The 23,003-nt window shown below is 52.8% G+C and overlaps 11 protein-coding genes across 11 annotated transcripts; 6 read left to right on the top strand and 5 right to left on the bottom strand.

Annotated features, from left to right (window-relative positions):
• The first annotated feature begins 87 nt into the window (after positions 1-87).
• BD324DRAFT_612526 (GTP cyclohydrolase N terminal-domain-containing protein) lies at positions 88-2,587 on the top strand. The gene is made up of 8 exons (XM_022014402.1): positions 88-505; positions 544-1,015; positions 1,051-1,104; positions 1,140-1,441; positions 1,476-1,758; positions 1,797-2,365; positions 2,402-2,474; positions 2,513-2,587. Exons 1-8 carry the CDS (start codon positions 428-430, stop codon positions 2,527-2,529), a joined length of 1,848 nt encoding a protein of 615 aa, XP_021874586.1. The 5' UTR covers positions 88-427; the 3' UTR covers positions 2,530-2,587.
• BD324DRAFT_612521 (hypothetical protein) lies at positions 2,588-8,130 on the bottom strand. The gene is made up of 8 exons (XM_022014401.1): positions 5,884-8,130; positions 4,930-5,847; positions 4,139-4,891; positions 3,617-4,097; positions 2,965-3,580; positions 2,852-2,926; positions 2,731-2,812; positions 2,588-2,690 (listed from the first exon to the last, which is right to left on the bottom strand). Exons 1-8 carry the CDS (start codon positions 7,843-7,845, stop codon positions 2,619-2,621), a joined length of 4,959 nt encoding a protein of 1,652 aa, XP_021874585.1. The 5' UTR covers positions 7,846-8,130; the 3' UTR covers positions 2,588-2,618.
• Positions 8,131-8,221: 91 nt separating this feature from the next.
• BD324DRAFT_27104 (HRDC-like protein) lies at positions 8,222-9,000 on the top strand. The gene is made up of 6 exons (XM_022012339.1): positions 8,222-8,339; positions 8,382-8,418; positions 8,465-8,561; positions 8,609-8,683; positions 8,732-8,833; positions 8,870-9,000. The coding sequence occupies exons 1-6, from the start codon at positions 8,256-8,258 to the stop codon at positions 8,964-8,966; spliced, it is 492 nt and encodes a 163-aa protein (XP_021874584.1). The 5' UTR covers positions 8,222-8,255; the 3' UTR covers positions 8,967-9,000.
• Positions 9,001-9,034: 34 nt separating this feature from the next.
• Positions 9,035-10,252, bottom strand: BD324DRAFT_647808 (Sucrase/ferredoxin-like-domain-containing protein; the record flags this gene model as incomplete). The annotated part of the gene is made up of 2 exons (XM_022017720.1): positions 9,035-9,596; positions 9,633-10,252. 2 exons carry the CDS (start codon positions 10,250-10,252, stop codon positions 9,035-9,037), a joined length of 1,182 nt encoding a protein of 393 aa, XP_021874583.1.
• Positions 10,253-10,367: 115 nt separating this feature from the next.
• Positions 10,368-11,874, bottom strand: BD324DRAFT_612510 (hypothetical protein). The gene is made up of 3 exons (XM_022014400.1): positions 11,519-11,874; positions 11,198-11,482; positions 10,368-11,157 (listed from the first exon to the last, which is right to left on the bottom strand). The coding sequence occupies exons 1-3, from the start codon at positions 11,680-11,682 to the stop codon at positions 10,413-10,415; spliced, it is 1,194 nt and encodes a 397-aa protein (XP_021874582.1). The 5' UTR covers positions 11,683-11,874; the 3' UTR covers positions 10,368-10,412.
• Positions 11,875-12,232: 358 nt separating this feature from the next.
• On the top strand, positions 12,233-14,484 carry BD324DRAFT_612509 (tRNA methyl transferase-domain-containing protein). The gene is made up of 9 exons (XM_022014399.1): positions 12,233-12,463; positions 12,516-12,577; positions 12,622-12,968; positions 13,011-13,093; positions 13,145-13,260; positions 13,300-13,438; positions 13,485-13,674; positions 13,728-13,898; positions 13,945-14,484. Exons 1-9 carry the CDS (start codon positions 12,301-12,303, stop codon positions 14,429-14,431), a joined length of 1,758 nt encoding a protein of 585 aa, XP_021874581.1. The 5' UTR covers positions 12,233-12,300; the 3' UTR covers positions 14,432-14,484.
• Positions 14,485-14,552: 68 nt separating this feature from the next.
• BD324DRAFT_596489 (glycosyl hydrolase family 88-domain-containing protein) lies at positions 14,553-16,457 on the top strand. Its single transcript, XM_022013866.1, has 5 exons — positions 14,553-14,755; positions 14,804-14,886; positions 14,938-15,202; positions 15,252-15,733; positions 15,782-16,457. Exons 1-5 carry the CDS (start codon positions 14,626-14,628, stop codon positions 16,394-16,396), a joined length of 1,575 nt encoding a protein of 524 aa, XP_021874580.1. The 5' UTR covers positions 14,553-14,625; the 3' UTR covers positions 16,397-16,457.
• Positions 16,458-16,682: 225 nt separating this feature from the next.
• On the top strand, positions 16,683-17,837 carry BD324DRAFT_612506 (hypothetical protein). The gene is made up of 2 exons (XM_022014398.1): positions 16,683-17,624; positions 17,676-17,837. The coding sequence occupies exons 1-2, from the start codon at positions 16,833-16,835 to the stop codon at positions 17,787-17,789; spliced, it is 906 nt and encodes a 301-aa protein (XP_021874579.1). The 5' UTR covers positions 16,683-16,832; the 3' UTR covers positions 17,790-17,837.
• On the bottom strand, positions 17,838-19,470 carry BD324DRAFT_612503 (putative Rho GTPase). Its single transcript, XM_022014397.1, has 8 exons — positions 18,999-19,470; positions 18,916-18,947; positions 18,804-18,847; positions 18,735-18,748; positions 18,593-18,680; positions 18,450-18,540; positions 18,147-18,340; positions 17,838-18,095 (listed from the first exon to the last, which is right to left on the bottom strand). The coding sequence occupies exons 1-8, from the start codon at positions 19,024-19,026 to the stop codon at positions 17,981-17,983; spliced, it is 606 nt and encodes a 201-aa protein (XP_021874578.1). The 5' UTR covers positions 19,027-19,470; the 3' UTR covers positions 17,838-17,980.
• A 350-nt stretch (positions 19,471-19,820) lies between these two features.
• BD324DRAFT_612502 (hypothetical protein) lies at positions 19,821-20,782 on the top strand. The gene is made up of 3 exons (XM_022014396.1): positions 19,821-20,055; positions 20,123-20,429; positions 20,484-20,782. Exons 1-3 carry the CDS (start codon positions 19,872-19,874, stop codon positions 20,506-20,508), a joined length of 516 nt encoding a protein of 171 aa, XP_021874577.1. The 5' UTR covers positions 19,821-19,871; the 3' UTR covers positions 20,509-20,782.
• BD324DRAFT_574494 (cytoplasm protein) lies at positions 20,652-22,642 on the bottom strand (the record flags this gene model as incomplete). The annotated part of the gene is made up of 13 exons (XM_022013064.1): positions 20,652-20,709; positions 20,760-20,845; positions 20,896-20,986; positions 21,033-21,043; positions 21,092-21,181; positions 21,231-21,360; positions 21,407-21,451; positions 21,512-21,592; positions 21,644-22,075; positions 22,127-22,239; positions 22,290-22,408; positions 22,470-22,489; positions 22,557-22,642. 13 exons carry the CDS (start codon positions 22,640-22,642, stop codon positions 20,652-20,654), a joined length of 1,362 nt encoding a protein of 453 aa, XP_021874576.1.
• Between the last annotated feature and the right edge of the window lie 361 nt (positions 22,643-23,003).

Here is a 23,003-nt window from a genome sequence, read left to right as displayed (position 1 = left end):
GCTTATGGATCCGAGGCGCCGGTGGCGGCTCGCTCCGGCTTGCCGGTTACGCTTCGCTCGTCGCGCTAGGACAGAACCACGATTGAGATAACAATCCTGACTTGAAACTCGTCTGCTAACCACTCTGCGCCGTAACACGAGAACAGAGAACCCACGTCTGGCTCACATATTCGTCTGCTCCTGAAACCCTCCTTTCATCCAGCACCTCCTGATCCTTGGATGGGCAACCGCCTATCGAGTCTCAGTCTCCTCAGAGTCACCTCGCTCCCTTCGTCGAAGTCCTACTAGCTACTAGCTGAGAAGGCGGACGCTGTATCCCAGCTCTCGGACGGACTAGGCTATCTATAAGAGTCTCCACAGCCTTTGTGCCACCTGCTCTCGGCCCATTCCTCATCAGACTACTGTGTTACCCGTGAGGCAGCCCACCATGTCCACGCCAGAATTGGAACAGATCCTCAGACTCTTACAGAATCTCAGCAAGTCTCATGAGGAGCTTGCCAGCAAAGTGAGTCACAGCTCGCGATCTGACTGATGCTCTACTAGGTGGACGCCCTCACAGCGCGCTCAACAACCAGTAACGGCCTGGCCGCACCATTCTCTACTCTAACTGCCTCCCGCCCCTCGACATCAGTTACACCCAATCGGTCGCTTGCCGGAGGCGGCATTGACACGTCTGCGCCTCCTTCACCTATCTTGACGGGTACAGACAATATTCCTTGCGGACCAGCGGCGAGCGTACCCGGTCCCAACTCTACTCCTGGGTCGCCAACGAATCCTGCTGATTCGTTGAGCCACGGACTCCCCTCGCCGCGTACTGGAGGAGGGGTCGATGCGTTTCGCAAAAGGGCGTCATTCTCTACATCTCCTTCCACTGGGTTCGCTACACCCCGGAGCGGAGCAGCTAATGCTGCGTATGGGATCAAGGGCATGCCGCCGCCGGGGGCAACAACCCCTCCACGCAAAGATTCAGAGGGCAAGAAGGAAGGACTGTATCCGTCACGTGTAGTTCTCACAAGTAGGTTGGACGTCCTGACCAATCTGATATCTCAGCCTATCCGAATCAAGCTGGAGTCAATCCAATCCCGATCAATTGGGGAGGTGGACGTGGGTTCCCTGAGCGAAAATCTCTAACCGATTAGCAAACGGTCAGGATCGTGGTCCGGTCATTTGTTCAAGGATAAAGTCAAACTTGCCCCTCCGAAATGCCATTGGTGCGCATGCAGGCTCATACTCCATCTTTCGAGCCCTGAGTATCGCCATGGGAGAATTGCGACCGGACTGGCGACCGGACCTCCGAAACACTCAGCCGCCCTTCCAGCTCCCGCCCATGCCTGGCTGGTTTGGCGATGGAACAGGCAAAGGCGAGGAGGGAAATCAGAAGAATTGGAAGATTGTCTCGTTTGATCCTTTCGGTGCCATGTCCCAGGAGATCTGGGAAAAGGTGAGAACGAGGTGAATGTGGACTGATTATTCAGGAATACGCGCAAGGACTCGACGTCAGACCCACGATCGCTCAGACCAAGGCGCACATCAAAATCGAAGAGCTGGACGACCTTGCTAGGAAGGGCGACTTTCCCGTCGACGGTGAAGTCGTCATCAAGTCGTCAGAACTGGCAGCTTTCCCCGGCGTTGATCAAGGTGTCGAAATCAATACTTACAAGGCAGCTATTGATCCAGTCTGGTTTTTACCCGGAATCGCCGAGCGAATGGGTATCGAAGAATCTACATTGCGGAGGACTCTCTTTGAAGACACTGGAGGTGAGTCGGACTCCGGGTTCAATGGCTTATCCCTCGAGGCATGTACCCGGAACTGTTGACCCGCCCCGATATCAAGATCTTCTTGCCACCTGTCGGCGGGATGACCGTTTACATCATGGGCGACCCAGCCAAACTACAAGATCCGAATACAGAGATCACCTGTCGACCGCACGACAGTTGCGCCGGTTCCGACGTATTTGGAAGTGACATCTGCACGTGTCGGCCTTACCTCATCTTTGGTCTAGCTGAAGCCATCAAGTGCGCTCAGCGTGGCGGAGTAGGTGTCGTGGTCTACTTCCAGAAAGAAGGTCGAGCTCTGGGCGAAGTTATCAAGTACATGGTCTACAACCGACGCAAACGTGGTGGAGATACTGCTGCAGAGTACTTTAACAACACTGAACGTGTTGCCGGTGTCAAGGATGCTCGACATCAGGAACTGATGCCCGACGTCTTGCATTGGTTGGGAATCAAGCATATCACGAACCTCATCTCCATGTCCAACATGAAATATGACGCCATCATCAATTCCGGTATCACGGTCAAGAACAGGTACGAGATCCCAGAGCATCTCATTCCCAAGGATGGAAGTGTGGAAATTGATGCCAAGGCGAGTTTTTGCGTGCGGATTTTCGCTTACGTTCAGATACAAGCCGGATACTTTTCGACCAAGAAGATGACAGGTGAGGCTCTCATGGCGACCAAAGGGCGTGACTGGGGTGAGTGAGCAATCTACAAATCAGGCTGACACTTGTAGAGGACCTGGTTCATTAGACTTTCTCATTTTGCCGAGTTCATTCGCCACGAATCCACTATGCATTATGTGTCCTAGTACGGAACGTATGCGTTTGGGTGCCATTGCGTCAGACGTCTCTGAGCGGCTCTAAAAAGCTGCATATCAAGAGACCGATCAATCCGTCTTCGCTGCGCCCGACCTGAGAGTCTCAGCATTGAAAGAGGGGATTTCCGACTCACCAAGACACCGTCATTCTCCACTCCAATTTGAGGGTAGGGAAAGCTTGGCAGCTCATCGATACGGCCCACCTCGTAGAATACGCTGAGTTGTGAGTGATCGCTCATGCAGGCATCGACTCACTCGAACAAATCACCGACCTTCATCGATAGGAATCGGAGACCTCGATACTTTTTGCTGCCCCAAACTCGAATGTCACTGGAAGTGACTCAGTTGTGGTCAAACGGCCAGCTCACAAATCGGCAACGCAGGCGCATTGGTACAAGACAGGCTCTTTCCTCCATCCTTCCGCCGCATCGACCTTCTCTTTGGACGTGGCACGTGCAATGCTCGGAGACGCCTTGCTGATTACTTTCTCGGTGTTCTCTGAGGGTAGACCTAAACCTAACCCTGTCCCATCACGTCTAGCGCGAGGCAGAGTGATATCTGCATACGCGGTGGGATCAGATGTCGCTCGGTTGGTCGAACTCGTGGATGACTTGACAGGTGACAATCCAAGACCCTCGAAGATTCTCCCCGATTCGTCCGACGAGATTTTTGGCAGGCCGAAAGAGTACCTCGAGGGGTCACCTCCGAGGTGCGAAGCACTGGAGGGCCTGGAGGCCCGAGCGCTGAGGTCAGATTTCGAAGGTGGCCCACCAGGGGTACGAGGAGATTTCGTTTGCGTGTCGGTCATTTGCGAACGTCTGTAGCCGTCGATCTGAGGGGATTGGCTCGCAGACGATGGACGAAGTGAATTGGCACGCGCTCGCGAGGAGTTACTCTTCGGTGGACTGGGTGGTTTGTCGTCTGCGTTGGACGGTAAGGTATTGGCGCCGTTAAAACTGGCAAGGCGAGTCGGCAAAGCCCGGGCTGAGGGGTTAGCTACGCACCATTAAGCTTACTCACAAGGCTGTCCGAAATTGAAATGGTCAAGAGCTTGATTGTACTGTGACCAATCCTGATGCCAGCCTTGGACAATGTCTCTGCCCGTTCCCGGCTTGGCTGGCGGATCTGATAGTTCGATGGAAGCCGACTTGCGACGAGGAATTGCGAACCAACGCTGCTTGAATGACTCAAAGATAGCATTCACCGAATGGTGATACCGAGCTTGACAATGCGCAAAAGCCGTGATGGAAATATCTAGCAATCTGGCATAGCCATCCAAGAACGTGGGGAGCTCATGAACGAGTTGAGCGTGAAGCGACACAAAGTCTCGGGCGGATATAAGCAGCATTCTGTCAATGGGCCGACGACTGTCTCGCTGTGTAACGTATCGGCTGTATTCTGATAGCTTGGCGTCCCGGCGGGATATTACTCGTCGCGGATTGACAGCTGCTTGCAAAAGTTTGGCCAGACAAGGCATTACTTGGGCCTTGATTTCGGCATTCTAAAGGCTTGATGAGAAAACGATGAGGCTCATGAACTCACAAGGACAGTCCACGGACCAGTCAGCGCATCCTTGAGAACTACTCTGAAAGCCTCCAGTCGGTCAGCAGGCACGTTGGGATCCTCCAAGCGAATGACTCGAGTCCAGGCGTGAACCAACTGATCTTCGGCAAACAGCACTTCCTTCACTGCGGCGATCCAGAATACAATCTCCTTGCCCATACGTTTCACGACGATTTCGTATTCCTCCAGACGCTCGGCCAAACTCTTCATCAGGGACAAGGACGCCTCGGAGACCTCCAACGCCGCATTTGTCTCGCTTGCCGTCGAGGTGGAGGACGAGTTGGTCAAAGACATGCCTGCCGAGCTCTTGTCACGTCGGAAAAGCTTCAAGGCTTTGGCCTTGCCGCTCTCCTTGGCCGGGCTGGTAGCGCTGAGACTCTTTTTGGGTCCCAAGGCATATGCAACAGCGTCTTTTCGACGCTTCTCTTCGTCAATCTCGACCGCAAGGGACCGAGCCATCTCGGCAGCAGAGCGGATGTTGTAGTAGTCTGGATGGACGGGAGTAGTGCACGCCAATAGGTCATCGAAAAGAAGCGGATACTTCGTTATCCGTTGCACTGGTTTGATAAGCATCGAGTCCAGATTCCAAGCGTGGGTCTTAGACTTGATCTGCTCCCAGCACTGCTTGAGGAATGCCTGGTAAGCCGGGTCTGCCTGAAGCTCAATCAGGCGATCTGTGGCTGCAGCATGTCGTGCGCAGTAAAAGAGGTACAACGGCCGGAGTCGCGGAAGCTAGACGGATCAGCCAATTTTGACGGAAATTGACTTACAACACTGATGAATGCCTCCCCTATGGTATCGTTGCCGCCATCACCTTCGCGGGCCGAAGCAGCTTCGTCGTGCCCCACTGCCAACTCAAGCGCAGTCGCCATTTCCTCGGCTCCAGCTGCCAAGTGATCAATATTGGAGAAAATGACACGCATGTCATTGCTGGATAAACGTTTAGCAGTCACGGACGCGCCCGAGATCGAGATGAAGGACGATCGTTTGCTCGCCAAAGCGCTAGGATTGAGGCTGAGCAGTGAGCCGGAGCCTGCCGCGGCATGGTGTGGGTGCTGTCCAAAATAGCCCATCACGTTGATGGCTGCGTCTACGCCAAGGGGCAAACGACTGGACGACAGAGGGGTTCGAGCTCCCTCACCAAGGTTCAGATTTGATCCACTCGCTTGCCGAGAATGGATTGGGCTGACAGGTGAGGTGGAAGGATCCCCCAAAAGAGGAGGTGTGGACGTTGGATCCCGGAAGAGATAGGCGTCACGGACCAGAGCGAGGTCGGTGGCGTAAGCTCGTTCGGTCATTGCGATTTCTCGAAGCAGGTGTGCCCGTTTGGACCCACTGGGAGTCGATGGCTTTGGAGATAGGGATGGAGCGGTAGGCGATCGGCTGATTGCCGATGGCAAGAGCCGTCTCGAATCCGCCGATAGCTGAGTACGTGAAAGCGCTGTAGAGGATGGAGCGGAAGAGTCCTTAGACTTCTGATTTGGGCCCAACATCGGAGCTGACGGTGAACGGACTGGTTTCTTCGGGCCAGCCTTTCCGTCGGCATTGGTCGCAGGATGCCCGATGGAGGCAGTCGTAGAGGACATAGAGCGGATGGTTGCAGCAGACACAGCTGTAGCCGGGGATTCGCTCATCAGACCAGAGTTGGGCATTTCGTCGGGCATCAGCAGCCGCGGGAGCGGCGGTAGCTGACTATCAGCAACCTATCAAAACAAAAAACGCACCTTGAGGTCAGATAAAGCGTCGGAAACTACCTCTCGCTCCTGCACGGAGCCTCGCTTGCGACCCCAAACATCATCCAGATTACTACTTCTCCGCCTATCTAGATCTTCTGCCCTCTCATCATCCCGCTCGTGCAGAACCCGCTCGACCGATCTGATTGAGGGTGAGAGATCGGTTTGTATCCATGGACTGCTCGGTCCAGAGTCTGATAGGCGAGATACTGGCGGGCCCGCGTCTACCGAGTAGATCGATGGGTAGGCGGCGGACGTGAATCTGATATCGCTGGAACGAGGACTGTCCAGGGATCGGCGAGGGGAGCTTGGAGGTTTCGGCAACTCCCCTTCCTCCATTTCAAAGAACTTTGACCCTCGACGCTGACCACTGGCTCTCCGCTGCCTGCCAGCGGGCAGATTCGTGTCGCTGGCAGAAGCCCTCGTAACAGAACTGGAGGAAGTGGTGGCGGAGGTAGATGGACGATCGGGTATGGGACTAGGAATGGGAGGTGATTCGGTAGCAGCAGGTGGTGCAGGAGTATTCTGATTGCTAATAGAGCGCAAAGGACTCTTTGCTGGAATTGGCGGAGTGACACCTACTATACTCCTTCGAGACAAGGCAGGGTCGACCGCAAGGCCAGGAGCTTTGCGATCCGCAAGCGGCACTGGAGCCGGTCGTGAAATGGAAGAAACGGAGACAACAGATGGTGACTTGGATCTATGTGTTCCATCCGTGAAACTGGCGGTATCGCTGTCATCCTTCCGCAAGAGGGCGTCATAAGGTGCTCCAGTCGCCAGTGGATCCGTTCTTGAGCTCGCTCGAGGCGATATTGACGGACGAATACTGTTAGCAGGAGATGAGGGTTCAATTGATGACCTGCGAGGAGGGATATCGATGCGCATTCCTCGCGATCCATCCTCCGAGCCTTCCCTATCAGTGTTAGAAGTGTGGCCATCTTCGGATATATAAGGGGTATCAGACGCCAACGTAGACATTTGCAAAGCTCGAGGGGATGTACTGGGAGATGACAGGTGCACCGAATTTCGTTGCGACACCAGATACTGCGAGTCCGGAGCAGACGATCCCAGGGTCAACGGTGTCTCGGACCGAATCAACGACATCGCAGAAGGTGAGCGCATGTCGGGAGTTGGAGGATGCACCGGTATCGATAGTGATGACTGAGAGGCTGATGTAAGGATTCGACCTGAATCACCTTTAGGAGAAGTACCGGCTGGGCTACCCTTACGAGGATGATCTACATAAGATGACGGAGCCTTGCTAGGAGATAGACGAGGAATATTCGAGGGTGGTAGGGAAGCAGTCGGATGACGCAGGCGTGACTTGCCATCCGATTCGAAAGACCCAGGCGTAAAGCTGTCCAGTGCGCCAAACTCCTGGTATGAGGAGGAAGGGAGCGTTCCATCACTGGTCCATGAGTCGGGCCTGCTTCCCTTCCTGGGAAAAGAGGACGTCCTTGGTGAACCAGCTCCAGTGGACGGCCGTCTAGGTCCCTGCGGGCTCGCTCCCAGTCTCTGACCAGACGATCTTCGTGACTTGGAAAGCGTTGTTGACGAGGACGACGGTCGACCAGGTGGCGTCCGAGGTGATCCCTGAGCTGGAGTCGGAGGCTTACTCCTGGAATCTGGGCGTGAGGGAACCACTCGGGGTATGCCCGATGAGCTCTCGCGACTGGGGGAGACTCGGGGCGAATCTCCTAATTGTCTCGACCCTTTCCTGCCCGGGGACGAACGACTGGATCCAGAGGATTTCTCCGGTGATGCCCGGGCAGACCTGGAAGGAGAATGACGGAAACTTGAAGGACCTGGAACAGCGTTCAATCCAGGTGACCTGGGATATCGTGATGGGGAGCCGGCCAGCCCCGGGGACGAGCGATTCCTGGGAGTGTTGTAGAGAGAGGTGCTGGGAGATTCCAGGGGCGAGGTCTCGCGCAAAGAGGCTGGGGCAGACATTATGAATGGCTTCAATATGACTGATATGAGACGATTGGCGCTCCTCGACCTATATCTGATCCCTTGACGGGATCATAGGCCCTGCCCAGTGCATATTCCTCCCCCGTCTCAAGGATCGTTTGCGTGACACCAGACCTCGAAGTCTACCGAGTTTTAATTTCACGAAAGCACAAGGACTGGTCGGCAACCTCGTCGTGTTCCAACGCTATCTCCCGGTATATTTCTTGGGAGTACGATCTAGATAGGCAGCGCAGTTGATGCACTACAACTGACAACGAGAGATTCCCAAGGTCAACATGACACCTGTCAATCGCGGTCCGACGCAAGAGGTATCCGTTTTACGTAATTTGTTCTACCTAGGTCTTTAAGCCCTTTAGCTTACATGTTGAGGAGCTTCACGGACGACCAACATGAATGGCACAGCGAGGACCGCGAACGGCGTCGGAGGGCCGATGCATCAGTACGGTGGGCCATCTAAACGTACAAAAGCTGTTGTGAGTACCCTTTCATGGGGCAAAGTAGTCTGATGGAGCCAGGCTGTTGAGGAGGATGCAACGAAGCTGCAATTTGGAGGCGAGTGTTGACCGTGCTCGAGGACTTTGGCGCTAACTTTCTTCAGACTTTGCTGATGGGGAAGCTCTGACACCAATGGATGTAAAGACAGTTCTGGAAGCAGTGAGATCGGCACCTGGTGCTCCACCAGCTCCGGACAACAAGCGAGTTTAAAGGTCGCTTGAAGCTTGATATTAACAGCACTTGGCAGAGTTTACAAAGCAGCCTCAGAATACATCAATCAATTCTCAAATGCGTCGACAGAAATGGTAGAGTCTATGCGGACGTGAGTCAGGTCCCTCTCGCTCTCAACGTACGTCTGACCTCACAACAGAGCACTTTCGGCTCGACCTGGGTTTCTCAACAAGTTTGAGATTGCTCAAATCATGTATCTCCGCCCGTCAACCCTGATAGAGGCTGTGACGCTGATACCGAGGTGAGCGGAAAACTCATGCAGGAGCTGATCGCCCAGTCTGGAACGGTATCATAACGGAGACGAAGACCAGCGGATCCTGGAACAACTACTCGAGGACATAAAATTGATGGCGAGATACAACAGCCGGGCCTGATCTCGCAAGGTCAACAGCAGGACAATGGTTGATCAATGTACAACAGATGTAATGCTATGCGAGGTCCTCTAATACCGGGGCAGTTTGATGATTCCTCCGTCTTCTATCCACTTGACCAGCTCCTGCGTCACTTTTACCTGACAACCGAGCCTGCTCTGGCCATCTCTATAATCTATTGCGTACCCTAGCATATCGAGCTCCTCTTCTGACGGCTCAGGTACTGGTGGAGGCGAACCTGTAGGAGGCAGATACAGGTGACAGGTGGCGCATTCGAGATTTCCTCCACAGACTCCTTCAAGAGATGGTAAACCGTTTTCCTTCCCTATTTGCAAGAGACTGTCTCCGAGACGAGCATTGACTTCCTTGATGTCCCCTTCAAATGTTTCGAAACGGATCCTGACGGAGGATCCGGCGGCGTTGCTGACAGTTTGGGCCTCGCCTGGGTCGACCTGGTGCCACAGCTCTCCTTGCTGCTCTTCAGTCAGCCCGTAACGACCACGCCAATGCTTCCAGAGACTGCTGCGCAAGGGTCGACCCGTCATGATGTGACTCAGGAGCGCCGGGGCGTGCTCTGCCGTCAAGTTGGACAGCATGTCCAGCGATGGCGCAAGAATAGCATTGGCGGCATATCTGCTGAGTCAGCAAGGTCCTTTCTTTCGCGTTCACTTGTGACCTCCAACGTGGGCAATCTCACGCACAGCCACAGCATCGACTGCTCCTTTCCGCTCAATTTCTTTCCGCAAAGCGGCTACCAGTGAGCCCCCGCGATCTGAGCAGCGGCAGTCTCTTGCTCCATGAGTACAGACAAATATCTCTTGTAGTCCTGTTACGTTTCGACCTGACGATGTGGCAAGAGCCTTGACCGGATCGGGCTTGTAGTTGGCGTCTCTCATGACATTGTGATCCTGCAGTGAGTCGAGACGGAACTCAGGATACTCAAATGTACGCCCGTCCGGAAACAGTAGCCGGGCTGGGTATGTTTCTTCTTCGATCGGAAGGTGCTCTGCGGCACCCGAGCCATCGTAGTAGGCGTTGACCGCAAGCCCGTTGCGCTTGAAGACTTGTGACGCCGCTGACAAGAGCGGAGAGGCGAACTCTAGCTTTGCCGGCCAGGCCGAGGGCGGAGCCGGGAGGGCAAGTAGAAAGAGACCTTGCCGAGCTGCGAGCGAGCGGGGCAGTGGAAGGGGCCAAGGATCGTCCTGCGCTGAAGTGGAGTAGAACCTTTGGAGCTGGAATGTACGAATCCCAGGCTGCAGCAAGACTGATCGTTTAGCGATCCATTGCATGGTCTTCGAGGAGACTCAAATGGTTAGAACAGTCAATAATCATCGAGATTCGGAATTCGCCTTTCTGTAGTGGCACATGATTTTGGAGCTGATCGCTACTGCGCCATCGAGATCTCTGCATTCCGCAGGTTCTGCATGGTCATGCATCGGATGCAGAGTCTCAGCAAGGCAGCTCATGAAGACTAGTGCTCTTCCCATCCAGCTCTGAGGGGAAGGATGACTTCTCAGAACCAGCGAGCCAATCCTCAGCGGGCAATTCCACTGGATGAGTGACGTCTCCACTGAGCTCCACCGGCTCGGGTCCATGCACCTGAACACTGGGGACTGAGACTGATGTTGTGATTTGGGCTCCGGAATCATTGAGATTAGTCGAGGCTAGCCCATCCCGTGGGAGCCCGCTTCCTATGCTCCACGCATTGTCTGTGGCAAGTCTCGACATGCCAAAGAGAGCGGTCATGACCGAAGCTGATGAATGGCTTCGGGAAATATGGTCCAGTGGCCGCAGTATCACTGAGCGGAACATTCTGTCTGGGATACCCGAAGTTATTGAATCGAGCGAGAGACCTGGAGCTCGAGCTTGAGAGTCAGATCGTCTCCGAAAGACTCTTCCCAAAATGCTCGAACTCCGTCTGGTTTGGCCTGGTGAGAGCAAGTCATTCCCCGCCAATTCTTGAGGCCCCTCGGTAACCTGTAGAGGCGCAGGAACTCCAAAACTATCAGGGCCATAAGGTACTTCTCGTCGGGTAGGTATAAGAAGGAAAGTCTTGGACCCTTGATCATTCTCTTCATTCTTATTTGATCGCCAGCCAATCGAAATAGACTTCATCTCCCCAAAGCTGGCAGGGAAGGCGGACCTAGGAGCTGCGGTGACAATCACAGCATCACTCGTGGTCCATTCCATATCTCTGCCAAGCTCAGTAATGTTCAGTCAGAAGTCGTACCTACCGTAAGATCTCTTGTGGTAGAGTCATTGGCTGCTGGATGGTGGTCAACTCATCCCAGCATCGCACTTCAGCTTCTTGCTTGTACCATGGATTATCGACCATTAGCTGCGATTGGCAGCTGCCAGTGCATGTCCCGAAGATATATCGGGCACTCTCGATGAGAGATTTCGCTTCTTCAGAGGTGCCTTCGGGAATGGAGATCAGAGTCTCATTAGGCTGTGTCTGTGGGCAGAGACCACAGCTCAGTCGGTAAGTCTGATTTCCAGAGTCATCAGCAGTGGGTAGTCTGTCCATCAGCAGATGAGTGTAAGTGCGCTCACACGGTTCAATGGAGGAACGGACCAGGACAAGAGAGCTCCCTGGAGAGCCCTCTACTTCGGAAATGCCAGAATTCATGGCTTGCGTTTGTTTAGCTAGTTGGAGGCAGAATTGGGTGACGCTGCTCAAGGGCCACCACTTATGTATGTATGCTCCAGTCGATGGCATGATGCCATCGGACTTTGTGAACCTGAAGGGAACGATCAGATAGACGTCTTCCCACGGGGACGTGGGAAGGGATGATGATACACCTGAAGGGAACGAGTTTGGATAAGTCAGAACAACGGAGCCTTTGGACGACTTGTCTCTGTACTAAGTGCAATTTCACATGCGCCTGTGCAGTGATGGAATCGGCCTTCAGGGACAGGGTGAGTAACAGCTCACGTGTAGATTATGAGGGTCGGTTGCCACACCGCTACGGACACAGTCTTCAGCGCTCAAGTGGCGCCACCAACTTGGTACAATTAAGGTCTTTCTCTTCGACGTGGGATGGGCCTCACAGAGAATGTCAATGCACCGCTGAAGAAGAACCAAAAAGCCACTGATTCAGATAACAGGTGGTGAAAGCTCATCATACACTCCTTTACCTACTACTGCTCCTTGTCAGTGCGTCCGCACACACTGTTGAGGATGGCCCTCTGACAACAGATGCTATGTCCGATCATCGCAATTCTTTTCCGAAAATTTGCCGCCAAAAGTTGATTTTCCGATCTTGTATCTTCAGTACGATTTGACCGTCAAGCTGATTATTCTGGTCTGTCTGGTTGAGGGAGCTCGAGTCATTCCATGGGCCCAGGGACCTTATTAGCTCGTACAGGGCTTAGGTCCCTGACACCATGGCGATGTACACGAAACATCCAGACCCGACAGGTCCACTTCATCAATGATCAGAATATTTCTCAGCTCCTTCCGACGATGCACGACCTGGTGCTCAAGCGGAACGACACTAGTATGTTGAACATGATTTCACGATTCTTCAGACTAACATCACCGTTTCACAGTCTATATGGCCATGTCTGGAGGTGTGGACTCATCGGTCGCTTTGAGGATACTTGCTGAGATGGTGAGTACGCGCTGAGCGTTGAGTACCTCACTGACCCTCACCAGCCTCTCAACATACACGTCTTCTTCATGAGAAACTGGGATGCTCAGCTGTCCGAAGCCCTCAGCGAAGCTTCTGCGGGTGATTACAAATCCCGGGACAGCTTCTTCTCCTACGCCTACCCTTCATCATCACCCGGGGTTCCCTCTTCTTCATCGTCCTCGGCAGTGACTCCGTGTGGTTGGGAACGCGATTGGGAGTCAGTACAGAGAGTCTGTGACCATGTAGGAATACCAAGACACAGAGTCAAGCTCGTCGACCTGAGTAAAGAGTACTGGAATCGGGTATTTGAGCCGTCATTGCGGATCTGGCAGGATGGGGGAACGCCAAATCCAGATGTTGCCTGTAATCGGTGAGCTGTTGTAGACTCGGAGGCAATGCTAACGAGTCACAGAGAGATCAAATTTGGCGCTCTGGTGGATTATCTCCGCCTTCCGAGGGATAAATTCAAGCGAGAACGGATACACGTTGCTACCGGTCAGTGGAACTTGACCGTTATAACTGACCGACGCTAATGTGCATCACCAGGCCACTACGCTCGTGTGGTCAGGACTCCTCACATCCAACGACTTTGTCGAGCCGTTGATCAGAACAAAGATCAAACGTACTTCCTCAGCTCCTTGACGTACCCACAACTCAATCATGTGAGTCGCCGATCTACGCTTAGAGTTGACGGACTGCAGGCGATATTCCCCCTTGGTCAATTGACGAAACCCTGGGTCAGGCATCTGGCGCAGTACTACGGACTGCCGACGGCATCTCGCGAGGAGAGTATGGGCCTGTGCTTTGTTGGCGAGCGAAAACAATTCGGCAACTTTGTCTGTGAGTATGACGAGGATATCGAGACATTGGCTGACCACCATCACAGCTCAATATATGTCATCGGACGATACTCAGGGCTCCCTGGTGGATATTAAGGGCAATGAACTTGGCTCGCACGGAGGACTCTGGCGTTGGACTATCGGACAACGGGCAAAGGTTGCTGGACAGGGCGAAGCCCTTTTCGTGGCCAAGAAGAAAGTTGGCGAAAAGGAACGGAACATATTAGTTGTCCCAGAGTGAGTTCTTGTTTTTTTTTTTTTTAGATCTCAAGGCATGCTGATGGACCCAGTGGGCATCCGGCACTTCGATGTACCCGTCTGCGAACCGGTCACTTTAAATGGATAGGAAGCCGACCTGAGAAGGGCCTCGCGCCTGGAGCGAAGAAAAGGGTGCAGATCCAGGTCGCCTATCGGATGCAGGCGGTCAAGGCTTATATTGGCGCAGACTGGGATTCAAAAGGGTAGGTGTACCCTCGTTCCGAGGAGTTCCTATCTCACCGTCTGCAGGATAATAGTCGATTTTGAGCAACCACAACCGGGCGTCGCTACCGGTCAAGTATGTGCAGTCTATATGAATAACTGGTGCCTTGGATCCGGAATAATCGAGGAGTTTTGGACGGAGGATCAAGTTCCGATTGATCCCTTCAACCCAGTAGGCAAGCAAGCTCGGTCTATCGGTTGGATCGAAGCAGGTAAATTGGAGCAGGCAAAGGACTTGTACCCTATCAGGAGATACACCGCGAGAGATCTCGAGCCCCCGAGCTCGAGGACAGACCAATTGCCGCCTGAAGAATTGAAGACTGCCAAGATCGAGGCACCTGGATTCTACGTCCAGAAGATCAGACCTTACGAAATGGTTAGAAAGAGGGAGCAAGCAGAAATCATGAGGGCCGAGGCTGCTATGCCCTTTGCTCCTCGGGACTCGGATGATGAGGTTCAAAATCGCATATCTGAAGAATCACTAGACTCTGTATCGTTGTATTATCAGCCATAAACAGGTACATGTTGTAGCATCTAGACAAGACACATGACAAGCCATTCAATTGCTGCTGCTGATTCCGGCTCACCGGAGTATTTCTTGATCCGTTTCCGTTTCGATCGGCAAAAGATGACGAAAAGAAAGAACCACGAAGACGCAAGCATACGTTCATCTCGCACTATCCAAGAGCTCTTCCAACTGAAAAGAGGATGTCACGAGTGACCAGCTTCCATAAAGTCTCAGGGCCGCTCACGATTCCTCGAGCGGAAGTCCTGGTGGAGAGGCTGACAAAAGCCCTTGTCGAACTGAAGGACGAGCAGGATCTGCACAGCTCCGAAGGTGGGTAAGAGCTCCTCGATCAGTGAGGGCCCGGCTGAGTAGTTGAAGGATCGACTGGCGTGAAGCATGATAGTAAAACTTGGGCCGGTTGGGATTGGCCTCAAGGCGTAGCTCTGACGGTCCTGTATCAAGTGAGGCAAGGCTCCTTGGAACCAAAAGTCGACGTAGCTTACCCGCTTCAGCATTACCTCCTGGATCCCAGCTCGAAAGGATCTCAGCTGTCGCTTAAGACTGCAGTCGAGTGGTTCGAAGCTCAATGGGAGCTCACAAGCGGCAGCGGCGCTCCGAAACATGTCAACTCTATGGCTGCGATGTACTGCCTCGCTTCCTTGCTACAAGATGGAAAGATCGAGGATACAGACGGAAAGTGGATCAAGTGGTGTACGGAATGGGCCGAATGGATCATGAACGACATGCCTAGGACGGTCGATGGTGGATTCCAGCATAGTGAGTTGGGACGACATACCTCAGATTCAGAGTACTGATACGACGCCAGTCGTACACGACAAGGAGAACAAGGATCAACTATGGGACGATACGCTCTTCATGGCTGTTCTTCCATTGACTCGAATAGGTCTGCTACTGGATCGAACGGAATACATCCAAGAAGCGGCTTATCAGCTTGTTCTCCACATGAAGTACCTGAGCGACCCCTACACTGGACTATGGACGCACGGCTGGCAATTCCAAGGCGAGTCAGGTGGACACCACTTTGCCAAGTCCTTTTGGGCTAGAGGTAACGCCTGGGTGGTATACGGTATTCCACTGTTCCTTGAGATCGCAGGAGATGTTCTCCCGGAAGATGATCCCGCTCGTCGAATGGTAGTCAACGAATATAAAAGGCTTGTGAATGCGTTGGCACCACTTCAGGACACCAGGACGGGTCTATGGCACACTCTTCTGGACGATCGAACGACGTATCTTGAGACGAGTGCAAGTGCTGGGATCGCAGCTGGAATCTTCGCAGGTGTCAGGCTGGTGAGTCAAACGATGAAAACTCTGTTGCGAGTCTAATCCTGTGATTAGGGAGTGCTCAGCGCTCGCAAATACCTACCTATGGCCAATGCGGCTTTGGTGGGAGTGACGGGCAAGATACTCCCTAATGGGGAGGTCGATGGTGTCTCGAGTGTTACACCTATGGGTGAAGATTTCACTCATTATCGTGAAATCCCCATCACACCGATGCCCTATGGACAAGCGCTAGTCATGGCCGCCTTGGTTGAATGGGAAAGATTGTACGCTCTGGACGAAGCGCCTCATAAGCATTCCTCTACAATCCCGGGATCCCCTGTTTCCCCTGTCACTCCCACATCTCCGGTCTCGCCTGTTTCGCCTGTCTCACCCATCTCTCCAACGTCACCCACCGCGCCTCCCATTCTCCGACAATACACTGCTCCGCTAGATCTTCCCGGTCGATACCCTACGGAACACGAGATCAGAGAGAGGGAAGAGGCCGAACGTCGGTCGCGAGAACCTACCGCGACGGCAGAGAGTCCTGCAGAACCCGTCATGGATCACACCTTGTCCACTCAATTCGGAAGGACTGTAGCTGTCATTGAGCCCGGAGGAAATGAGGATAGTGTTCCTGGTGGTTCTATCCTCGCCCAAGTAGAGAATGCAAGGAACCAGGAGACACAATAGATATGACCCTTAGACACGTCGCAGTGGACAATATGCATTTCCACCACTCGACTAAGAGCTCCTGCCTCTGCTGCGCAGCCCATCATCAACATAGAGAGTTGTTCCAAAAGTCCCTGGTGGTTGTAGCGACACCTGACATGCTCCATCTGCAGACATTTTATGACGCAATTCGGCCGCGAAGGTGCCCGCATGCATCACAGACTAGACACAGTCTCCAGGTTACATGATTCTTGCTCGTTACCTCTCCGCCGCCGTTGCTGCACAAGCTTGACTCTAACTCATCGCCCTGGGGTGACCCTCGGCCAGTGAAAACGTGCCACTGGAACCCATTTTGGCCGAACCGAAAACGTCACCTCGAATTTGGTCCGTATGAAATGCTGATTTGTCGCCCAACTGTCACTGTCTAGCACACTTGAAAGTGTGGATCTCAAACACCATGGCTGTCCCTCCCCGACTGATCAGACCAGCTGCTCAGATCAGTGCTGGTAGGATAGCTGGACCTTCACGACTGCCCATGCCGCCTGATTACTCCCAACCTGCTCGCTTACTCCTTCGCCCGCTCTCTCACTCAGCGATAGTCCAGAATCGTCTGCGCACAGCATCAGCATCTGAGCGTCATGTGCGCTTCTCTCATCCCATCATTACCGGGAGTTATCCACCTGTGCGCCTTCGACGATTCGCCTCAACAATAGTCAAACCCTCAGCCTCGTCTCATTCACATTCCCACTCGTCCTCATCTGCCCCTCCGCCGGATCCAAGTCCAGAACCCGAGCCCACATCCGCCTATGGCCGTTTCAAACAACTGTCAAAAAAGTACGGCAAGTATGCCATCGCAGTCTACTTTGCACTGAGCGCTGTGGATTTGTCCATAACCTTTGGTATCGTTCATGCTTTTGGAGCCGAACGTATCGAACCTGCTTTCAAAGCCATCATCCATCAATACAGAAAGATCCGTTATGGCGAAGAGGAGGCTATAAAGATTGAACAGGATCATCAGCGAGAGACAGAGGCAAAGCGTATGGAGGAAGAGGCCGAGTTGGCAAAATTGAGTCCAGAGGAAAGGAAGAAGAAACAAGCATCAACGTGGGGCTCGAGGACGTTCTGGGCAGAACTCGTTCTTGCCTATACAATCCACAAGACGTTGCTGTTGCCCGTCAGAGCTGGATTTACAGTGGCTTGGACGCCGCCGTTGGTCAAGTGGTTGACGGCACGAGGATGGGTTGGAAAAGTGAGTCGGGTCTTCACGCTTTGGCGGCCAAAGTTGACCTAGTGCTCTCAGGGAGGATTAGTTAGAGCCGCAGAACACGCTCGCGGCAGGGTTCAGACTGCTTCGAGCAAGGTTAGAGAGCGAGCTTCGCGGACAAAGCAGAGGACCGATCGCAAACGCGACTGAGGACACACCCTTTATAAAAAGCCAAGCGATGCGAGCCTTCTTTCCCTGCGCACGTATCAAGAGAGCATACATCCTACAATCCGTGTCTACATCCGTGTCAGCGTCCCTCGAACTCGTCCAGATCATTATGATGCCATTCTAAATCCCAGTCCTAAGTCGCCACTTTCCGCCTGCTCTACAATGTTCGCCGCCTACAAGATGATGCAGGACTTCTTTTGCTTGCGTTTCCCAGCGACATGATTCCGATTCGGGGGCGCCAGAACAGCTCTGATAGCCTCATCGAACACATTCTTCAGCCCCTTCTGCCTGCTCGCGTCCTTCGTCAGTGAAAGAAACGAGAAATCGATTTAGACATACGTTTTTGAGCTCGCCTCGAGGTATTTGACAGCACCAATGTCTCTCGCACACTGCATTCCCATAGCGTACGAAATTGGCGTGAACCGCCTTTCCCGTAGTCGCTGAAGAGTCACTGGGTCATCTCGTAAATCCAACTTCGTCCCGACGAGTATCAGTGGAATGCCCGGGGCATGATGAGATATCTCTGGTAACCACTAAGAGTGATTCAGTTTTATGGTCCGAGGATAGGTCCGAGTACGACTGACTTTCTACGGGACACAAACTGTCAGCGAAGCTCTCTCTGGCACCTGCACGTGAACTTACTGTCCTGATATTCTCAAAAGACGGTGGGGAGACGACTGAAAAGCATAAGAGGAAAATGTCGGTTTGAGGATAGGAGAGGGGTCGGAGTCGGCTGTAGAGCAACGATGTAAGTCTCTACACGGTGCTGATAGATTTCAGCTCACTCGTAATCTTCTTGACCAGCTGTGTCCCACAATCCTAATGATACCGGCTTGCCGTCGACCAAGACCGAGGCGCTATAATTGTCGAAGACTGTTTATGGATTAGACACCAATGAAACTGGGATGGACGGTCTGAAAAGCGTACCTGTCGGGACGTATCTGAAACCAGGATCAGTATTCGAGCTTTCGCAAGAGCACAGCCAGTCCTACTCACTCTCCCGGAAACGAATTCGTGGTGTATGATATCAACAAGCAAGTCTGGCACGATGAAAGATCAGCCAATGAACATCTCCCCATATCATTGTAGCACCTCCTTGGTGACTAACCTTTCCGACCGCTCCATCTCCGACGACTACGCCTGTGCCCTGCGTTAGCTGAGGCAGTGATCGGGGGACATTCCCTTACTCACACTTTATACTCTGCATCTGCTGGTTCATCCTGGACTCTAGTTTCGTCTAGCTCCAGGAAAGGCAGGACTGATCCTCAAAATGGGTTTCGCTTTACGACCGGGTGTGTGTCCAAAACGGGATTGACGACAATTCACAAACAATCCTCACGGCCCAAACCTCCAAGTGTCGGACGAGCAGGGAATGCTAAAATCACACTGCACCCTGCTTGTCTGTCCTCTGTGCTCTTTCTTCCCCTCTTTCCCTTTGCACCAAAGAATCGGGTTAATATCAGCTTGTTGGTGGTGGCTTTGGGGCGTGATATTAACTTTGGCTTGATGGCGTTTGTCTAAATCAATTCTCAACTGCAAGAGCTGGGAAGTGAGACTGTGTTTGGACCACTCCGACTTCGAGGATGCCCTTCGAGCGTGCTGCTTTTGAGTTTTGAAGACTCGATAGTGATGATTGTGGTCACCAGAAGTGCTCAAATGTAGATTCCATGCATATAAAGTGCCCCACTCTCCCGAGTCCCTTTGAACATTATCAATTTTACCGGCATCACGGAATAAATATCCCGAGACTTTCCATAGCTCTGTCTGGTGCGGGGCACTGAACAAGACTCGCGATGCGAGATCCATGCAAGGAGAGAGAGCTGTGGAGGTAGGAGCCGCTCTTTGCAATGATCTAGCATCCATTCCAAGCGTGTTTATACCCAGCTCTGGCCCACTAAAGCGCCGCACGCACAGACTGTGCCAGGAGTGCCACTCTCGTTTAAATTCCCGTAATACCGATTAGGCAGCGGCCCCATCCTGCCTCGCGGCACTGAGAGGGTTGGGAGGAGAACGTATGGCATCAACAACGCTGTTTGACTCATCGTGAAGCCTTTTAACAACAGCATGTCTCTGAGGATGGCGTCGGGGTCCTTGCGCTCCTTGAGGAGCCTCCCATCTGCTCAACGGACGTTCTGTTTCCCTGTTCGTCATCTTCGAACGAGTGCGCCCCATCAAGCTGGTTCCTCAGATCATCACCATGACAGCCACCATTCTTCTGCTGAAGATCGTCAATATGAGACCAGAGAGTGTGAGTTGGGGTCTGCTAGGCATTGTGACATCGAGATTAGGGGCTGATCTGATCACCTTCACTGTAGCCTGGTTCATTGGTCCATCCCGCAACTTCATCATCGGATCCCTGATCGCTTATTTTGGATGGGACTATCTCCCAGAAGCCAGCAAAGTCGCCGCTTCTCCTTACAATGACCCCGAAGCTTTCAATGCCATGTTGAAGGACGAGTCGATCCCCTGGTATACTCGCTGGATCGCCAAACACTATGCCTCAAGAGAAGAAGTCTTGGCTGCGCGTGACGAGATGATCAGAGAGGATGCTCATCGAATCACGAACCGTTTTGCCATGTGGGACATGAAGGGAAGCGCATTGGGCGCGGTGCGGAGCAGTGGGTGAGTCCTCAACAACCTACCGTCTTCTGCGTTTGGTCGACTGATGTGCTCTAGAACGACCCAGATTGGCATCGAGTAGCTGTCGGAAGAACCAAATGGGCAATGTATATTACATCATGTTTGAGAACACACACAAAGGTTCAGCCTGCTGGGCTGCAGGTGTTTCCTCGCTTCTACTAGCTGCTACAATGGACCGATTTCATCTTGCCCGCTCATGCGGCATCAAGTCAAACTCAAATCCACAAGGATGGTGACGATTCCTAGCACGATCTCTATGCCGCTGGACATTGATCGTCAGTCGTTGACTGTGAATGCACGCCATGGACTCACATCAAGATGATTACGATGGACTCCAGTCGCTCTCCATGTGTGCTATTCACGCTTTCTTTGAGAAGCTTGAGCATGTCTTGCAGCACCTGCAAAGGGATCAACAAAAGGTTCAGATTTCTGAAATAGCGACTCTCACGTCGACTCTCGCATTGAGCAGATCGATACGTTGACTGATCTCAAGATAGGATCTGCACGCTGTATATAAAGGTTCGAGATCGGGAAAGGTCCTGAGAGAGTCAGCGTGTCGATAGCTGGGGAAACCGCCAAAGTCACCAGAAAAATTCCTGTCAATCGACATCAGCTGAAGGTTTCCAGTCGGGCCGTGTACTCACAGGAGAGTCTAGGATCGATCCGACAAGATTTATATTTATCCTCAGGATGAACAGGTTGCCAATCTGTTTCATAATCTCTGATCGGGGAAGCTGCAGCAGCTGTCAGATTCGGGCTGCGTCATACGCCGTTTGAACTCACCCCTATCTTTCCTGTCTCTGACATCGTCTTTGGAATATCCTTTGTCTGGTCAATGGTGCTACCAATCAACTCTTCAAACAGAGAGATCTTGACGGATTGAGCAAGCGCGTGAGACAGCGCGAGTTTGGTCCTGTCCGAGTGTCAGCAATTGTTTCCCAAGGCTGTAACGAGCTGACATGTAGGAAGAGCCTTTTCGCAATGTAATGACATCGTTGTATATCCTGGGCGTGGGCGATGAGCGAGCGTCCTCCTTTCCTCAGGGCGTGGCGTATCAAGCTTACCGCGAGTAGTCGGCATAGTAGAAGTTCAAATCCTCCATTTCGACATCCTCCGGAGACAGTCTTTCCACCTCGAACTTTTTCCTAAGCATACTAGTTAAGAAGATCCGCCATATTGACTAGCAATCCACTCACAGGCCCCTAAGGAATGACTTCTCCTCCTTCTCTGTCATACCCCAGATGACGACCGTCCCGTACTCGAATAAGAACACATCAGGTACCCATACCTCCTCCTCAAAGTCCTCATCATCACTATCCGCATGATCACCCGCTCTCCTCGTGCCCCCGGGTCGCTTTGAGAACCCAGTTTTCCGACGAGGTCCCGATGATCGAGCTTTCGATGGAGCCTCTGGCCCTTCATCTCCATTGAGATCGATGAGATCAGACTCGGGGACAGCATCGTGTTTGGTACTTGGCTTGAGATTTGGTGAACGCCAAGACGAGGATGCGGATGGTGGAGGAAGGTAAGGTGTAAAGAGACAACCGGTATCGAACATTCTCGGATGAGTACGATACGAGTCAGGTCGGGAGGACAAGTGTGCTTGGAGCGCTGGGAGGTTGTAAGATCTGGGAAGAGGGGGCTTTAGTGCTAGATGCGATCTACAATCGACGACTCACGCGGCTGTACAGTATGCAGTGACACGAGGCAATTTGGCCTTTTCACTCTTGGTCAAACGCTGAGCATCCCTCCTCGCTGTCCCTTTAGGTATCTGAGACAATGGCGTGTAGAACTGACCGTCCGTCATTAGCCGGGATCTGAGACGTGATCATTCCAACACACCTCGACCCCTTCAGCTTCGTCCCGCTCGGCAAAGTCCCGTGCTCTAGCCTCGTCATCGTCTTCTTCTTCCTCCTCTGGAATGGAAGGTGTATCTGGTTGGGTGGGCAAAACTTTGAGCTCTGCGATGAAAGGTTGATGAATTAGCACTCGCACAGCCGATCAAAACACATCACGACTCACTGGTACCGAGCTTGGACGTTCTATCAGGTGAGATCAATGTCTATTTCTCCATCGATGATCCAGCCTTGGCTCAGTAGCCTGACTCACCTCATAGGTTGCCTAGGCTCCCGACGCGGCTGCGAGTTGACTTGAGCATAAGGCAAGGGTAACGTGTTCCCAGCTGGAGGTGCCATTGTGAGAAGTAGCTCAGGAGGCGTATGTGCGACAACGCAGACGTGTTTCTATATCCTCTTGCTGACGTTGAGTGCCCCGATAACGATACAGCTCATGTATAGCCAGACTAACGCAACGAAGGTCAAATGATCAAAGCGGATTGGAATGATGCATTCGTTTTGGATTTTTAACCGAATTCCCGTTGTGCCTACCACTCCAAACAGCCCCTCATATTCTAGCCAATTGGTGATGCAGAGGAAGAGCCTCGAGTTACCTAGCGACTGTGTCAAATGAGATTTTTGTCCTGTATCTGATCACGCTGCGAGGGCATCCATGCCTCTGGACGACCATAGCCCGCTACAGTTCGCCGCTGTACGAATG

This window comes from Kockovaella imperatae (genome assembly GCF_002102565.1).
Source record: "Kockovaella imperatae strain NRRL Y-17943 chromosome Unknown BD324scaffold_1, whole genome shotgun sequence".
Lineage (NCBI taxonomy): Eukaryota > Fungi > Basidiomycota > Tremellomycetes > Tremellales > Cuniculitremaceae > Kockovaella > Kockovaella imperatae.
Note: the sequence above shows the minus strand (reverse complement) of the source record. Positions and strands in the feature narration are given on the sequence as shown.

Bases quoted from the DNA above. Each gene is read 5' to 3' on its own strand.
- BD324DRAFT_612526 (XM_022014402.1), top strand. From the start codon at position 428: ATGTCCACGCCAGAATTGGAACAGATCCTCAGACTCTTACAGAATCTC. The intron at 506-543 runs GTGAGTCACAGC...ATGCTCTACTAG, and splicing joins ATGAGGAGCTTGCCAGCAAA to GTGGACGCCCTCACAGCGCG. The intron at 1,016-1,050 runs GTAGGTTGGACG...CTGATATCTCAG, and splicing joins GTCACGTGTAGTTCTCACAA to CCTATCCGAATCAAGCTGGA.
- BD324DRAFT_612521 (XM_022014401.1), bottom strand. From the start codon at position 7,845: ATGTCTGCCCCAGCCTCTTTGCGCGAGACCTCGCCCCTGGAATCTCCC. The intron at 4,098-4,138 runs GTGAGTTCATGA...TCAAGCCTTTAG, and splicing joins CTGGTCCGTGGACTGTCCTT to AATGCCGAAATCAAGGCCCA. The intron at 3,581-3,616 runs GTGAGTAAGCTT...CTAACCCCTCAG, and splicing joins TTTCAATTTCGGACAGCCTT to CCCGGGCTTTGCCGACTCGC.
- BD324DRAFT_27104 (XM_022012339.1), top strand. From the start codon at position 8,256: ATGAATGGCACAGCGAGGACCGCGAACGGCGTCGGAGGGCCGATGCAT. The intron at 8,419-8,464 runs GCGAGTGTTGAC...AACTTTCTTCAG, and splicing joins AACGAAGCTGCAATTTGGAG to ACTTTGCTGATGGGGAAGCT. The intron at 8,834-8,869 runs GTGAGCGGAAAA...CTGATCGCCCAG, and splicing joins GCTGTGACGCTGATACCGAG to TCTGGAACGGTATCATAACG.
- BD324DRAFT_612510 (XM_022014400.1), bottom strand. From the start codon at position 11,682: ATGCCATCGACTGGAGCATACATACATAAGTGGTGGCCCTTGAGCAGC. The intron at 11,483-11,518 runs GTGTGAGCGCAC...GCTGATGGACAG, and splicing joins GTCCGTTCCTCCATTGAACC to ACTACCCACTGCTGATGACT. The intron at 11,158-11,197 runs GTAGGTACGACT...TGAGCTTGGCAG, and splicing joins CTACCACAAGAGATCTTACG to AGATATGGAATGGACCACGA.
- BD324DRAFT_612509 (XM_022014399.1), top strand. From the start codon at position 12,301: ATGGGCCCAGGGACCTTATTAGCTCGTACAGGGCTTAGGTCCCTGACA. The intron at 12,969-13,010 runs GTGAGCTGTTGT...AACGAGTCACAG, and splicing joins CCAGATGTTGCCTGTAATCG to AGAGATCAAATTTGGCGCTC. The intron at 13,261-13,299 runs GTGAGTCGCCGA...GACGGACTGCAG, and splicing joins CGTACCCACAACTCAATCAT to GCGATATTCCCCCTTGGTCA.
- BD324DRAFT_596489 (XM_022013866.1), top strand. From the start codon at position 14,626: ATGTCACGAGTGACCAGCTTCCATAAAGTCTCAGGGCCGCTCACGATT. The intron at 14,887-14,937 runs GTGAGGCAAGGC...TACCCGCTTCAG, and splicing joins CTCTGACGGTCCTGTATCAA to CATTACCTCCTGGATCCCAG. The intron at 15,203-15,251 runs GTGAGTTGGGAC...ATACGACGCCAG, and splicing joins CGATGGTGGATTCCAGCATA to TCGTACACGACAAGGAGAAC.
- BD324DRAFT_612506 (XM_022014398.1), top strand. From the start codon at position 16,833: ATGGCTGTCCCTCCCCGACTGATCAGACCAGCTGCTCAGATCAGTGCT. The intron at 17,625-17,675 runs GTGAGTCGGGTC...TAGTGCTCTCAG, and splicing joins CACGAGGATGGGTTGGAAAA to GGAGGATTAGTTAGAGCCGC.
- BD324DRAFT_612503 (XM_022014397.1), bottom strand. From the start codon at position 19,026: ATGAACCAGCAGATGCAGAGTATAAAGT. The intron at 18,848-18,915 runs GTTAGTCACCAA...TCATCGTGCCAG, and splicing joins GAGATGGAGCGGTCGGAAAG to ACTTGCTTGTTGATATCATA. The intron at 18,341-18,449 runs GTAAGTTCACGT...AATCACTCTTAG, and splicing joins CTTTTGAGAATATCAGGACA to TGGTTACCAGAGATATCTCA.
- BD324DRAFT_612502 (XM_022014396.1), top strand. From the start codon at position 19,872: ATGTCTCTGAGGATGGCGTCGGGGTCCTTGCGCTCCTTGAGGAGCCTC. The intron at 20,056-20,122 runs GTGAGTTGGGGT...CCTTCACTGTAG, and splicing joins TCAATATGAGACCAGAGAGT to CCTGGTTCATTGGTCCATCC. The intron at 20,430-20,483 runs GTGAGTCCTCAA...GATGTGCTCTAG, and splicing joins GGCGCGGTGCGGAGCAGTGG to AACGACCCAGATTGGCATCG.